We start from the raw sequence: 16,740 nt of genomic DNA, 5'->3' as shown, positions 1-16,740 counted from the left end.
ATGAGATAGAAGAGATCCTCACCACTGCTCTGGTCCCTTTAAGCCACATAAAAGGGCCAGGATAGCAAGAAGGGGCCCTAAATGGATTCCCCCAGGGCAGGCATTATGCTGAGGCCAGGGCTGGGGGCAGGAAACTATGTGGTGGAGGGGCTGTATCACATAGAGCCAGATTCTGAGCAGATTCTGCAGCCCACTGCCACACTTTAAACAGGCCCCAGGTTCCTCTCCAACCCTCAGAGCAGCCCAGGATCAGAAGGGCATAAAGGTGGCTTAAAATTGCTATAGCACCTCACCATGCACTGTGAGTTCTGTTCTGTATCTCTTGGAGTTGCAACACAGAAACTCACTCATAGAGATTAGGAAAAATAGAAGAAAGTAGGGCCAGTAAAATGGATTCAAGAAGAGAGAAGATTCTGAGACTTTTACCTATATTTGATCATAGAAACTGGCAACATCTTGGGTCTGAATTTATTGTTACATCTTATACACATTTTACATATAGTTATGACTTTAATAAAGATTGCAGTTATATTGTTTTGACAGATAGTCTGCCCCTTCAGAAGATATGGAGAGAAAGGAAAGGGGTCCCAGCCAATAAGGAATGAGCTGGGAGAAGGGGTCAGCATAAATGCTGCCCCCTTCTTCACAGCAGGGCAGGTGCCTGTGAAAGGGCCCAGCTGAGGAGAAGCTGGCTAAAGTCCTGAAGCTGGCCTGAACCACAGCCCAGCTCCAGGGAAGAGAGCTGTGGGAAACTTCTGCATTAAAGAGGAAAAGTATAAAGGACAGTTTGGAAGATAGCCCCATTTGTGCCAGAGAAGCTGAGAGGCAGGCCTATTTATACGACGTTCTTCCTTTGGAGTTAAAAAAAACTAGACCCCTGAACGGCCACTATTCAATATACAAGCCCCACTTGATTTATTAAAACTCTCACTTGGGGAGACTGAGGCAGAGATACAATGGTGGCACTGCACTGGGCTGTTAGGGGATGCTCCATGGGTGAGGTCACCCACTAGAATTGTATATTTATCTATTCTTTGTGTTACCTCACAGATATTTTGTATGTATGAGATGATATTTTGATTTAATTTTTATGCTCTACAAAAAAGTTCCTAAGCTGCTAGTCCCCAAGATAACTTCACTGTTAGGCTTTCATTTTCTGACATAATATATAAATCATGCATACAATGTGGTGGCCTTGATCTGGAGGGGTTTGGGTCGGGTTCCTGAGCACAGCATTCACTAAACTACCAACGGGACAAGTGGCACTTGATTATGGCAATTATAATGCATCAGTTATCTAAATTCATAAGCTAAAACATATTGGGCTAGTTTCTGATCTGTTAAATCCATGTAAATCCCAAGTACATCAATGGAGTAACTCCACTTGCATTTACACTGGTATCACAGATTAGACTTTGTCTGAATATGTTTATTACTTTGAGTTCGGATTAGCTCATGTATGACCTTTGCCATTTCTGACTTTGTATCAGTACAACCAGAAGTTTCTTCTCAATGAATGGTGGATAGACAGCACGAAATCTAAGAAAAAAATTATGCTTTTAGCTTGTGTTAACTGAAAACTTGTCAGTGTGATATATGTGGAGGTCACATTAAATTAATAGATTTCTTTGATGTAACTACCAAATTATCTTTGTTAGAACGACTATTTTTTTCCCTCAGAATCTTTAAAAAAAATCACTTAAAAAAGTTATTTTATTCTCACATAATAGTGCACAAGATGAAAAGAAAATTGCCTCTTTAACAAAGCAAAAATTCAAGAGACAGAGTAGCGAGGGAGGGATTGGGGACAAAGTAAATTTTTAATACTGTTATCTCAAACATAAAACAGCTGCTGTTTTCCCCCCTTCTGCTAGACATTACCAGAAGGTTTCAGATTCCGATACTATCACTCCAGGTCCTGCATACCTTCTGTTACATCCAACTTCTAAATTCCATCTTCAGTTCTTATTCAGACAAAACTCCCATTAAGGACTGTGTATCTATCTGACTTTCAGTTACACTATTAGGCTTCTCCATACTGTCAAACTGGTGTAAAGGCATTTTAGTGCAACTAAGAAGCAGATCCTAAGAAAGGACTACAGAGACTGACTCACTGTCTCTGTGCAAATTAGTTATGTACCTCAACTAGAACCTAAGGCTACTTGCCACATGATTAAATTCTTATCTTCACCTATTGCTTAATCCTGCAAAGTGATGAGCACTCTAGCTCTAATCCAGCAAAGTATTTATGCACATACTTAACTATATGCATACAAGTAGTCATGTTGATGTCAATTATTATTGGTTTAAAAATAAGCAAACGATTATGCAATTTGCTGAGTCAGGGACAGAGTGCTCACCACTTTACAGAATCCAGTCCGTACCACAGACAACTTCACTGCAGGCAGGAATAGCTGCAGTCAGATTTTAGCCATTTTTCTTCAAAACAGTAAAGTGTATGCAAAAAAAGGAAAAAAATAGATTATTAGAATTGACATGTCATATTTTTACAAAGTTCATATTCAATTTTACCAAATTCAATGCAACTTTGTGATTATATCTACTACTGTATGTTGAAAAAATGTACATTGCTGGTAAAACACTGAACACTATTATGTAAAATATTCACCAGAAATTCAATTAAATGGAATATTTTTCCTTTAAAACTCAAACTGCAATGTGTGACAATAATAACTGTCTCTGTAAGAAGAAACTGTTTCACAGTAACAATTATGGTATGCAGTGTATATATGCATGATGATTTCACTGTATTCAGAGTCTGAAATGATCATGTATTAATGAAAAACACTGAAGTGTAGTTTACCAATGTTTTATTAAAATGACTAAATTGGAGTATGTATATTACTCTGCTGTCACATCTTCAATCTTCAGATCATCTGCACAAAAGAAGAAATCATACATGAATTGCCTGAAGTCCAATAATATTCACAAGTAAAACTAAAAAAAGTAGTAACTGATTGTGATACACAATCTTCCTGAACACTAATAAGCCCAAAGAAAGCTGGGAATAAGAGCAGTCACTCATGCACATCTACTGACTGGACTCTCAAAATGGAGAAATATCAACTTTTGATGTATATGCCTGCACCTGTGGATACGTTTGGCTTCTGTTTATCCCAATAGGCATCATATGTGCATCCAAAGGTATTTGACCGTCTGCCTTTACCAGTTCTTGAGGGGAAGTAGAGACGTCACTTACCTCTCAATGATAACTGTAATCACTGTTCTCTTAAGGTAAGTGCTTTTTTAGCTCTGAAAGTAATTTTGCATCATAGACCTCCATGTTATGATGGATTTGAAATTAAAACTGAATCTGTTTTGGAAATAAACAACTAGCTTTATATTTCTGAATTATTTGAAAGTGTAACATTATCCACTATTTAACTTAAACCACCACAGATTGTTCAAGCTCTTGAGCTAGATAGAGGTCTGAAATTTCAAAGAAGAAAATAGAAGGTTAGGCTGTAGACTTCCAATGACAGCTTTTTCCAGGTGAAAAGCAATCTCAAGAAACAGGCATCCAGAAGATAATCAGTATAAAGAGTTTGAACAAGATAGCTGGTCACAGATGTATTTTAATAATTTGTATTAGAAGATTTATGGTACAAAAAGATCACATTATTTAATGATGCACACTCTCTCTGCAAAAGATTAATAATATAAAGAGAAATAAGTCTGGTATTATGTGACTGTAATCAAAGTCAGGTATTTTCTTTTTAATGCAGTTATGAAGGTACCTGTGTATTTATTTAGAAAGTCAGTGTTTTTGATCACATGGTCCTAGCAAACACTCCACCTCCCAGGACCACCATTTCCCTGAAACCATTGATTTTAATGGAGTTACTGTCAGCTGACCAGGATAAGGCGGTCTAGCCTAGTGGTGGGAGCAGGCATCAGGAACCAAGGACTAAGATCATAGCCGGATTCAGAAGGCAGAGCCAAGGGTCAAACCGGAGCTCAGGAACTGGAGCAAGAAGGGTAGCAAGCAAGAAGGGATTCAAGGCAGGGACAGGACAGAGGAAAGGCTGGGTGCAAGGCAGGAGCAGCAGGAACAAAGTAACACAGACACAGTTGTGGGCATGAGCACTGAGAAGCCAATAAGCTGCTGCTGGCTTAAGAGCCAGCCTGCTGCCCCAAGAGCCAGCCTGCTGTCCCCTGCAGCAAATCAGGTGGCGTGACCAATCAGGCAGCCTGCTACAGATCAGATGTCTGGATGAGGCTGCCTGGAGACTAGCTCTGCTGCAGGCCCTGATTCCTGACAGTTACTCAGAATTTACACAGTCACATGAGAAAGCAGAATTTGGCCCATTTAGTTAATCTTGAACTTTCCGGCAGACCTGAAGATAACATTCTTCTTTTCATCAATTCTAGCAGCAGGGGTTCTATGCATAAAGAAGTCAAATCCTGCCAGTTCCAGTTACTTGCCTGTTTTCTTGCCTTACCTGACACTCTATGCACTCACTGAAAAAGTACAATAATAAATTCTTGATTTTGTGCCATAAATGGCAATAGATGCTGGAGTATTAAGATCTGATCATTACCCACAAGTCTGTTAACTGGATTCTTTTTAATAGTACTAAATGTGTAAATCTTGCTAGGATTCTTCACTCTTCTTACAATGAATATGTGTTTTTTAAGGAACTAAGTGATGTGGGAAGTTACAGTATCTCTTGATGTTAAACATCTTCATTAACTTTTTTGATCATGAGAGACAGTGAGGTGAAACAAAGTTCAATATTTCTGTCTGAAAGCTAAGTAAATGAATGACACCTCAAATTCCTGCAGGGAATTTGCTACCAAATTTTAAAAAAATGTCTCTGTGTGTCTATATTGCCTTCTAAATTGAAAGGGATTAATAAAACAACTTTATAACTAAAGGCCAAACTCTACTCTTGGTTGATCAAGTGTAACTCCAAGCTTCCTGCCTGCATCTGGGGGTCAGAATTTTATCAGAAACATTTCTCTATGAGATGACATTCTGTTTTACTGTTTTTTCCCAGATATTGAAGGACTCAAGCATTTATGATACAGTTTAAGATTTTCTCTGCATTGTACAGACCAAAACATGCTCCATGTCTTAACTCTTGGGGGATATAAATTGACATTGATGTAACTGATTATTCCTCAGCACAGAGTACACCAGGCCCTCGCTAGAACGTGCGTCTATATAACACAAATTCGGATATAACGCGGTCGCGGCCATGGATCCCAAATTTAAGTACTGTACAGTACAATTTTTTTGCGCATAGATGTGATAAATCGACCGCTGAGCACTCTCCTGTCGACTCTAGTACTCCACCAGAATGAGGAGTGCAAGCACAGTTGACGGGAAAGTATCAGCTATTCATGCTTGATCAAGGTGTTATCGCCATTTTTAAGCAGCACTATCAACGGAACTTGGTACGACAAATGATAGAAAGCGAGTTGTCTGTCACCGATTTTCTGAAAAAGTTGACTATAGAAGACTTCTTTTACTTTGGCGGCGATTCCCGGAATTTATTATGCGCCTAAATGATAAACCGCTGTTGGATGGTGGGACTGAAAGAGTCATTTGGCCACCTGCTCCTGGAAGAAAATGAAGAAAGCAGGAATTCGACTTTGAGGGATTTATAGAGGAGGAAGTTGGAAGAACAGACATGGAGTGGATGCAGGAGCTGTGCCAGCAACTGTTTGGGCTCGGAGTAACTGTTCTGCCGCAGAATATCGAGTCCTGGATAAGAGGCGACGATGAAGCAGAAGAATTTTGTCCCGTTGCTGAAAGTCTAACGGATGACCAAATTCTTCTGGCAGTACGACCAAACAACATTCCAGAAGCTGAAGAATTGGCCTTCGCCATGGAAGAAGAAGAGGAAGATGAAGTAGACGTCGTTCCAATGTCAACTGCGACCATAGCCGGCTTAGAGACTGCTTTGAGATGGTTTGAGACGCAAGAAGTTGAGCCTATAAAAATTATGCAGCTACGTAGTCTTTTGCAGTTTGCTAAGCAGAAGCGGCACAGCAGCAAGAAGCAAAAGCAACTCACCGACTCTTTTAAGAAAAACTAGATTAGTTTATTGTAATGTCTACTTTAAATCTCTAATAAAGCAACACTTTTTTCTCATTTATTGTTTCCTTCAAGTAGGAGTTTATTTTCTAAGGTTTTCTATACTTTATGGATGTGACATTTACTGTATACAGTAATTTCATTTTAACGCGGTCCCCGCTATAACGCAGTACTTGGCATGGATCCCAAATCCCATGTTCTAGCGAGGGTCTGGTGTACTTCTAAAATATCACAGTAAGCACTAAAATATCACAGTAAGATATTGTAAAAGTCCTGGATCGCTGCAGTCTGTATTTCTGCCTGCTTCAAGGGAGCTGATACTGTAAGATATAGCATGTAAGATTCACTTGCCTGACAAAACAAGAAGGTCCACTGCAAATATTAAGGATCAGGTCAAAAGCAGACAATAATCCCTATATATTTAAATAGAGATGAAAAAATATGAATAACTTCTGAGTTTTTCGCTCTGTTTGAGAGGTATTGTACAATATCTGCTTCAGTAAGTGAATCTACAGGAATATATGTCAGTGCTCTAGTGTACATCCATTCTCCGAAGGACTGTATTTTCATAAATAATTTAAAGAAAAAAGATGTGATTCAAAAGCTCAAAAAGACAATCTTTAAGAACTTGGATAAGCTTTTCCCTTCCCAAATAAGGAAAGATACAACAGACTTTCTTGCCTCCTGAGCTCGGAAAGTCTCAGTGAACATCCCAAAATAGATCTTATAAGAGAGATCTTATCTCTGACAAAGCAATACAGCCTTCAGTAGAAACACTTGAGAGGTACAAATAATGATTTTTTAAAGAAATGTAAATACTGAAGGCCAATGCACATACCTTCTCCCAGAAGGTCTACAGGCCAATGACCATGTTCTCCTGGCCTTGTAGGAAAAAGTAGAAACACTACTAACTTTCTAAATTGTCTGAGTCTAAAACACGGTCAAGGGTTTTTAAATAAGTATCTTCCACAAAGACCCTATCTTTTAGAAAAGCATAATTACCACATACTAATCTTCCACGATACTAGGAATTATAGTCATACTACATTTAGCAATATAGTACATGGCTAACTACATTAGGATTTTTTCACTGAAATTTATATATGCACAGTGTGCTTTAGTAAAAAATATTAATGAGTCACAATAAATCTATTTTTTCTATCTTAGAGGTCAATGGATAACTCATGCATAATGGACCAAATCTTGGATTTAAATAGCTTTCTTGGATGGAGTTCAATCCAGCTGCAAGGTCCAGCTTGAATTGTGTCACCTACTCAGATTCTCAGGAGTCAAATGTCCCAAAGAATAGTCCATGATTCTAAACCCCAGGCCTGAGTATTCGCTCTATTACACCAGCTTTACACTGGCATAACTCCATTCACTTAAACAATCACACTGAAGTAACACCAGAATAATAGAGTGAAGCATCAAGCTGCCACATACAAACTTCCACATATGATGTTTCAGAGGTGTTTTGAGATGATATAAGAGAAGACAATGATAGCATTGAGAGAGAGGCTAGCTTCCTCCCCAGCTGAGCAAGAACTGGGGAAACTGCATGATGGCCTGCAGAGGCTCTGAAATAAAGCTATCAGCCATTTCCATAGTAGTTTGGGGTGTGTAAACATGCCTGAACTGTCTACAACCATGGCCATTAAGGTCTTACCCCTACCTTCCCTTGGATTTGGGGCTATGTGGCTAACCAGTGAAGTGGTCTGGTAGAATTTTTCACTATGTTTCCTATTTCCAAAAAAGTAAAACATAAAATTATCCTTAGTGTGGTTCTTATATTAGGCGTAGTTTAAATATGTATACATAACATGATGCAACTATGGGGATGTCTCTTTTAAAAATAATTTAAAAAAAAAAAGCCCTGGAGCTTGGAATAAAGGATTAAGAAATCTGTTTAAATAAATATGGGTTGAAACTTTGAAAAGAAATGTATTTGCCAGAGATTGGACTCCACTGGAATCTCCAAGGATCTAATTCCTACATTAGTCAACATAATTTATCACATCTAGCTACTGGAGTAATACTGGGCTCATCTATAATATAATATTGAATAATTTCACAACCTTGATAAAGGTTATGAACTTCCAGTCATGGCCATGAACAAATGTTATAGCTACACATGATTTGTCGTTGCAGGAATCACTTTAGTCCTTTGGATAAATAATGCAATCTTCTCTTTAGTGTTATATCCCATATAATCAGTAATAAACTGACAAAAAAAATTAAAATACCTCACATTTATTTTTGAATTTTAAGTTCTACATGTATTTTAATGTCCGAATGGCACATCTGAAATACCCTCTATCGGCCTCAATTTATGGGGAACTGGAAAATGGCTCAGTTATGAAAAATGACATTACAAATGTCCGAATTCTTTTTTTATACTTCCTTTCATTCTGCCCTACAGATCATCAGCTTTTCATGAGCCAAATCCACTTGTTCCAATTACCTGACCAGAACCTAATGTGATGAGTCAAAGACTCATGTGACAGCAGGTAAATGTGAAGAGGTTTTTCATTATGAAAAACTGAACCACAAAAGTTTGGGCAGAAAAATCTCTGCTACTTACCTACTTTCTTTCAAAGTATTTGATAAACAAAACAGGTTGGTAAATAACTATGTGCATTTAAACTTTACATATTTTAAAGTGTATATAGCTGAACATTATTCAACAATTAATGAAACAAAGGATAAATACACCAGACAATGTTGTGCTGACAGAGTGAACTACCATGACACAGACACCCTTATATTATTATTAAAGCTACGTTTTAATCGTGGATATTTTTAGTAAAAGTCATGGACAGGTCACGGGCAATAAACAAAAATTCACGGCCCGTGACCTGTCCATGACTTTTACTATATACCCTTGACTAAAAGTTGGGGGTGGGGGGGCACCCTGGAAGGGTGGCCCGGGGGAGCACCACAGGTGCTGGGGGGGATGGCCTGGGGGGCACCGTGGGCACTGGGGAGGGGGGCGCTCCAGGGGTGCCACGGGCTGGGGGGGTGGTTGGTGGGGCTGGGTGGGCTCCCTAACTGGCTCCTGGGAAGCGACGACCCCAGCTCCCAGTTCCACGTGCTGCCTCTGCTCCACCCCAAGCTCCAGTTCTACAGCTCCCATTGGCTGGGAACCATGGCCAATGAGAACTGCAGGGGTGGTGCCTGCGGGCGGAGGCAGCACATGGAGCTAGGAGCTGAGGGAAGGGAGTTGCTGTCCCCCTTCCGGAGAGCTCCCCCCAAGGTAAGCACTGTCTTGCACCCCAAGCCCCAGCCCTGAGCTCCCCTGACACCCAAACTCCTGCTGCTGGGGGGCGGGAAAGCCCGAGTGTGCCCCAGCAGCGGCTGGTGCGCCTGGCCCAGGGGCTGCCCGAGCTGCTCAGGCGGTCCTTGGGCCAGATGCACGGGCCACTGCAGAAGTCATAGAAAGCCACGGAATCCATGACTTCCATGACCTCTGTGACAAACACGGAGCCTTTATTATTATGTAATAAATCTAACAAAGTAATTCTATAGACTTCAATGCTTTAGCATGTGATGCTCTACATGGGAAAATTACTTACCAAGTGTTTGTTTTGTTATGATCTACTCTCTTCTCTACTCTGCAAGAAAGATACCTCAAATTATGCCAGTATGGCTCCACTGTCCTATCAGGAAACAGGAACTAAGTGAAATTGCCAGTCTCACAGCCCTATATAAGATGACGGTTCATCTGCAAATTTTGTCACTTCACTTTTTACCCCTTTTTCCAGATCATTTGTGTCTATGTTGAACAGCACTGGTCTCAGTACAAATCTCTGGGGGAAACCACTCCTTCCATTCTGAAAAATGACCATTTATTCGTACCCTTTGTTTCCTATCTTTTAACCAGTTAACAATCCATGACAGGACTTCCCTCTTCAGAACCTTTGGTGTTGGACCTTGTCAAAGGCTTTCTGAAAGTCCAAGTACACTATATCCACTGGATCACCCTTCTCCACATGTTTGTTGACCCCCCTCAAAGAATTTGAATAGATTGGTGTGGAATGATGTCTCTTTACAAAAGCTGTGTTGACTCTTACCCAACAAGTCATGTTCATCTATGTGTCTGAAAATTCTGTTTGTATGACTCTGTAAAGAAGGCTATTTGCTTCCTGGCTCGTCATCTCTGTTTTGTTCTTCTCTAATATCTTCTCTCTGTCATCCTTACACCTGTCATTATCGTATGTCTTTTGAGAAGGAAAGGGGAGAAAGATCTTGCAGATCTTGTTTCCCCATGCTTCCAGGATGAGGTAGTAAGATAAGACTGGGGTGTGGTAAGCAGGGTCTTACCTCTGCAGGCTCAGTTACTGACAATCTTTCTTACCTCCTCATTCCTGATAGGTGGAGTGATAACAATATAATGTGAGGCACCATTTTTACAGAGGGGAAGCAGAATAATGTGCAATCAAAGCAACCATTATGATCAGAGCTCAAAAATGCTACTGTAATAAGGAGGTGTGACAGAGCTCTGCTAAGTTATACCTGAATCCAAATTTGGAAGTGATTAGGTATAGCATGACAATAATTATTAAATGATGAGATCTAATTTAGTAAATTAAAGAGGATTTTGTTAAATTACAATAAAATCAAAAGATCTCAATTTATCACAGTCAGTAACGTTAACAGTGTTTTACCAATCTGATGCGATTTTTAGCTAGCAATGATGTATAGATATGTGCCTCGCTGATTTATTAGAACACAATTCTTTTTTTAAAAAAAGAGGGGTGACTTGCACAGCTATTAGGCTAAAAATCTGAATTTGGATTTTTATTAAAATATCATAATACAAATGTGTTGCATCAGTAAAGAAATTAGAAATGTGGACACACCTAAAATTTTATAGTAATACATAATCTCTATTTAACTGTGCACTGGGTGATATGTACAAGTCTGTCTTTAATGAATGTAAACAACTAAAATTAATATGTAGAATACCAATATGTATATTTAGTATACTTTTATACTATGTGCATGCTGTCAGCATACAGGGTTGAAGTGCTGTAAGCAATTCTGATTAATTTTTCTTATACTTAGATCATGATATCATTTTATTTTATTTTTTAAGTATGGAGTTTGTCATATCAGAGAAACAACTCAACAGATATATGCTGGGACTCGTGTGAATTAACATGGAAACTACTATGAGAATATACGTTCTCCAGAAACAGAAAGGAAGTTCAAGATGAAGAAAAGAAACAACAGGTTTTACTATTATAAAAAATATTCCATGTGTATCTAGCATTATTTTCCAGTTGACAGTATTAATCCCAATCAATACTATCAATATAATAAGATGCCAGGATTGTCACTCTGAAGCTATAGAAACAGCTACAAACATGATTGAGGGCTCTTTTTGTTCAGAATATCACCAGGTTGAATCCTCACTGGGTTTTGCAATCTGTTACCATCCAATTTTTAAGTTCTCAGCCATTTTGACTTTATGAATGATACCCATGTGACAACATGGGCTTTCAGCTACTAGTATTTCATAAAACTATTAATTTTGGGGGCAATTACATCAGGGCAAGAATTTTGAAAAACAGCTTGTGTGTGTTATTTTTGGCATGGTTTTATGCTTTATAAAAGTACTTTGTTGCCCCACCACTGTAATTGTATTGCATTAGTGAATATCTTTGGTGAGAAACTGCTTCTTTTGTTCATCTTAATCAAAAGCCTATTCTAAATGGTTGTTAAGAGCCTCACCTCCTCTGGTCTGCAATGGTATGCTGGGAATGTCAGCCTCTGTGGATAGTTCATTGTTCATGCTGATGCAATAAAATGGTTCATCCAAGAAAGAGGGTTTTTTCAATCTTTTTGCGCTGAGTGCTCTTGACATAAAGTAACCTTCAGTATTACTCTTATTCTCCATCTCCTGTGAACTTTCTAGGTCATCAGGTTCTTCTATTTGGGCCACAGAATCCTTTGATAAATGACTAATGGCCAATGCTTTACTGAGATAGTAGCCACAGGTTTCACTCTCTGCACTTTCACATATACTTTTATCTTCGATACCAGCCCCCTCCTGAGCTGATAACATCCCCACGCTACGGGCTTCATCTAACAGTTTGGAAAGAGTAGACCTGGAGAGCAGGGTGGAGTCTTGAGTTGTGTAACAAAAGGGACTTATTCCATCAGAAAGAGATTCCTGTAATTCTGGCATGGTAACATTGCTTGTTGTTCTTGGAAACTGCATACATTCTTCCAGAAGAGTCACAAGCTGCCCTTCAGAGAGACAAGGTACTTCTTCAGGCTGGAAAAAACAAGCAAAAATTTCTTCCTGTCAAAATCTAACTATTAATAAAACCATCACAGAAGAGTTTGGCAGACACAAAAGAATGAATATTGATGCTATTATTTTAGGGGTTTCCTGAGTTTAAATATACTTATATGTAATTATACTACTTATTAAACCGTTCCAAAGGGTGTGAGATAGATTAGACACTGAAACTTATTAAGGAGGCCTGCTGTATACCAGGCACTTAATGGAGAGGCCTTTCATTTCACCTACAATTTCACACAAGACTTCATATTATTAAAGATAAAAGCACAGTCGTTTACCTACTAAGTTAAACAGTTTAGTTACTTTTTAAAAATATAATATTTCCTTGTTGATTTCAGGGCTCTATTCTCTTTCAAATATCAAAAGAAACAGAATACATAGCTGAAATTTAATTTTTAATTTGGATGATATATTTGGAGCTCTTACACCCATGTATCCCCTTTTCAGTCAATTTCTTATACTAACAATGAGGGGGCAGTTATATTAGACAGGGCTTATGATGTAAAATTTCAGTCATCACAACCTTTAATGCTCCTTTGGGTATGTCTACACTACAAAATTAGGTTGAATTTATAGAAATCGGTTTTGTAGAAAGCGGTTTTATACAGTTGACTGTGTGTGTCCCCACACAAGTGCTCTAAGTGCATGTAGTCAGCGGAGTGTGTCCACAGTACCGAGGCAACCGTCGACTTCCGGAGCGTTGCACTGTGGGTGGCTATCCCACAGTTCCCGCAGACTCCGCCGCCCATTTGAATTCTGGGTAGAAATCCCAGTTTCTGATGGGGCTAAAACATTGTCGCAGGTGGTTCTGGGTACATATCATCAGGCCCCTGTTCCCTCCCTCCCTCCATGAAAGCAAGGGCAGACAATCGTTTTGCGCCTTTTTTCTTGAATTACCTGTGCAGACGCCATACCACGGCAAGCATGGAGCCCACTCAGCTAACCGTCACCGTATGTCTCCTGGGTGCTGGCAGACGTGGTACTGCATTGCTACACAGCAGCAGTTCATTGCCTTTTGGCAGCAGACAGTGCAGTATGACTGGTAGCCGTCATCGACGTAGTCCTGGGTGCTCTTTTAATCGGGTGCCTGGGCAAACATGGGAGTGACTCTGCCAGGTCATTTCCCTTTTAAGTTTCATCTCATGGCGATTCAGTCCTACCGGCAGTGCGCTGTCTTTTAACCTCCAGCCAGCAGAAGATGATGGCTAGTCGTCATACTGCACCATCTTCTGCCGAGCACCCAGGAGATGATGACGGCTAGCGGTCGTACTTCACAGTCTGCTGCCAGCAAGATGTATAAAGATAGATGAAGTGGCTCAAAACAAGAAATAGACCAGATTTGTTTTGTATTCATTTTCTCCTCCCTCCCTCCTTCCCTCTGTGAAATCAATGGCCTACTAAACCCAGTTTTGAGTTCTATCCTTGAGGTTTTGAGTTCTATCCTTGAGGGGGCCATTCAGTTTCTCGCAAAGCCAACCCCTTTGTTGATTTTAATTCCCTGTAAGCCAACCCTGTAAGCCATGTTGTCAGGGCAATGGCAGACAATCGTTCCGCGCCTTTTTTCTGTGCAGACGCCATACCACGGCAAGCATGGAGCCCACTCAGATCACTTTGGCAATTAGGAGCACATTAAACACCACGCGCATTATCCAGCAGTATATGCAGCACCGGAACCTGGCAAAGTGATACCGGGCGAGTAGGTGACATCAGCGTGGTAACATGAGTGAAGAGGACATGGACACAGACTTCTCTCAAAGCAGGGGCCCTGGCAACGTGGGCATCATGGTGCTAATGGAGCAGATTCATGTGGTGGAACGCCAATTCTGGGCTCGGGAAACAAGCACAGACTGGTGGGACCACATAGTGTTGCAGGTCTGGAACGATTCCCAGTGGTTGCGAAACTTTCGCATGCGTAAGGGCACTTTCATGGAACTTTGTGACTTGCTTTCCCCTGCCCTGAGGTGCAAGAATACCAAGATGAGAGCAGCCCTCACAGTTGAGAAGCGAGTGGCAATAGCCCTGTGGAAGCTTGCAATGCCAGACAGCTACCAGTCAGTCAGGAATCAATTTGGAGTGGGCAAATCTACTGTGGAGGCTGCTGTGATGCAAGTAGCCAACGCAATCAAAGATCTGCTGATATCAAGGGTAGTGACCCTGGGAAATGTGCAGGTCATAGTGGATGGCTTTGCTGCAATGGGATTCCCTAATTGTGGTGGGGCCACAGACGGAACCCATATCCCTATCTTGGCACCAGAGCACCAAGCCGGCGAGTACATAAACCGCAAGGGGTACTTTTCAATAGTGCTGCAAGCACTGGTGGATCACAAGGGACGTTTCACCAACATCAACGTGGGATGGCCAGGAAAGTTACATGACACTCGCATCTTCAGGAATTCTGGTCTGTTTCAAAAGCTGCAAGAAGGGACTTTATTCCCAGACCAGAAAATAACTGTTGGGGACGTTGAAAAGCCTATATGTACCCTTGGGGACCCAGCCTACCCCTTAATGCCATGGCTCATGAAGCCATACACAGGCAACCTGGACAGTAGTCAGGAGCTGTTCAACTGCAGGCTGAGCAAGTGCAGAACGGTGGTAGCATGTGCATTTGGACATTTAAAAGCGCGCTGGTGCAGTTTACTGACTCGGTTAGACCTCAGCGAAACCAATATTCCCACTGTTATTACTGCTTGCTGTGCGCTCCATAATATCTGTGAGAGTTAGGGGGAGATGTTTATGGCAGGGTGGGAGGTTGAGGCAAATCACCTGGCTGCTGGTTTCGCACAGCCAGACACCAGGGCGGTTAGAAGAGCACAGGAGGGCGCGGTGCGCATCAGAGAAGCTTTGAAAACCAGTTTCATGACTGGACAGGCTACAGTGTGAAAGTTCTGTTTGTTTCTCCATGATGAAACCCACCGCCCCTTGGTTCACTCTCCTTCCCTGTAAGCTAACCACCCTCCCCACCTCCCTTCGATCACCGCTTGCAGAGGCAATAAAGTCATTGTTGCTTCACATTCATGCATTCTTTATTCATTCATCACACAAATAGGGGGATAACTACCAAGGTAGCTCAGGAGGGGTGGTGGAGGAGAGAAGCACCAGGAGGGGTGGTGGAGGAGGGAAGGACAAGGCCACACAGCACATTAAAAGTTTAAAACTTTTAAAACTTATTGAATGCCAGCCTTCTGTTGCTTGGGCAATCCTCTGGGGTGGAGTGGCCGGGTGGCTGAAGGCCCCCCCACCGCGTTCTTGGGCGTCTGGGTGAGGAGGCTATGGAACTTGGGGAGGACGTCTGTGCTCCTGCTGCCTTTCCTGCAGCTCCACCAGACGCCTGAGCATGTCAGTTTGCTCCCCCATTAGCCTCAGCATTACATCCTGCCTCCTCTCATCGTGCTCCTCCCTCCTCTCATCGTGTTCATTTAATGCTTTCCTGGACTCTGCTATTGTTTGCCTCCACACATTCTACTGAGCTCTTTCAGTGCGGGAGGACTGCATGAGGTCTGAGAACATATCGCGAGTGCGTTTTTTTCGCCTTCTAATCTGCACTGGTCTCTGGGATGGAGATGATACAGGAGCATAGAAATGTTTGCAGCTGTGGGAGGAAAAAAAGGGAGAGTAGTATTTAAAAAGATACATTTTAGAGAATGAAGGGAAGACTATTTCACACTGACATAGCACATATGCTTTGGGTACAGGGTCGCATTTTGCCTCTTATATTGGCTGCCTGCCGGTTTGGTGTGAGACATCACATACGCTTGGCTGGGCAACAGAATTCGGCTTGCAGACAGCTATGGTAAGGCAAAGGGTTTCGGCTTCTTCAACTTTCATAACATGTGGGAATGGTTTCAAACAGCAGCGTCCTTCTTTCCCATATCAAGCAAAGCCTGTTGGGTTGGCCATTTAAAAGGAGGGGCTGCGGTTTTAGGGTGAATGTGCAGCACAACCCAATCCCCCCCCCCCCAACACACACACACCCAATTCTCTGTGACGATCGCTTCACCCCACGGCTAGTATCAGGGAAGATCCCTGTCAGCCAAACGTGAACAGCTCAGTATGAACGGGCCTCCCCACACCGCGTGGCTAACAGCAGGGATGATTTCTTTTCAGCCAAAGGCAAATAGCCCAGCAGGAATGGGCACCCCTGAATGTCCCCTTGGTGTGGTAAAGTGTCCTACCATGGAGGACGGAATAAGGCTGCCCTCCCCACAAACCTTTTGCAAAGGCTTTTAGAGTACCTCCAGGAGAGCTTCATGGAGATGTCCCTGGAGGATTTCCACTCCATCCCCAGACACGTTAACAAACTTTTCCAGTAGCTATACTGGCCACAAGTGCATCCCAAGTATTCAGGGCAAATCAACTATTAAACACG

The 16,740-nt window shown here is 41.5% G+C and overlaps 1 protein-coding gene across 5 annotated transcripts in view; it reads right to left on the bottom strand.

Annotated features, from left to right (window-relative positions):
- Positions 1–2,814: 2,814 nt before the first annotated feature.
- The window catches only part of FSIP1 (fibrous sheath interacting protein 1), a 195,352-nt gene continuing 181,426 nt past the window's right edge, over positions 2,815–16,740 (bottom strand). For all 5 annotated transcript variants that reach the window (XM_048853119.2, XM_048853124.2, XM_048853125.2 and 2 more), the window contains 2 exons: positions 11,798–12,344; positions 2,815–2,897 (listed from right to left, as the gene is read on the bottom strand). In XM_048853119.2, the coding sequence (XP_048709076.2) occupies positions 2,863–2,897; positions 11,798–12,344 (582 nt within the window). In that variant the 3' untranslated portion in view covers positions 2,815–2,862. The remainder of the gene's footprint in view (positions 2,898–11,797; positions 12,345–16,740) is intronic.

This window comes from Caretta caretta, chromosome 6 (genome assembly GCF_965140235.1).
Source record: "Caretta caretta isolate rCarCar2 chromosome 6, rCarCar1.hap1, whole genome shotgun sequence".
NCBI classification, from domain to species: domain Eukaryota; kingdom Metazoa; phylum Chordata; order Testudines; family Cheloniidae; genus Caretta; species Caretta caretta.
Note: the sequence above shows the minus strand (reverse complement) of the source record. Positions and strands in the feature narration are given on the sequence as shown.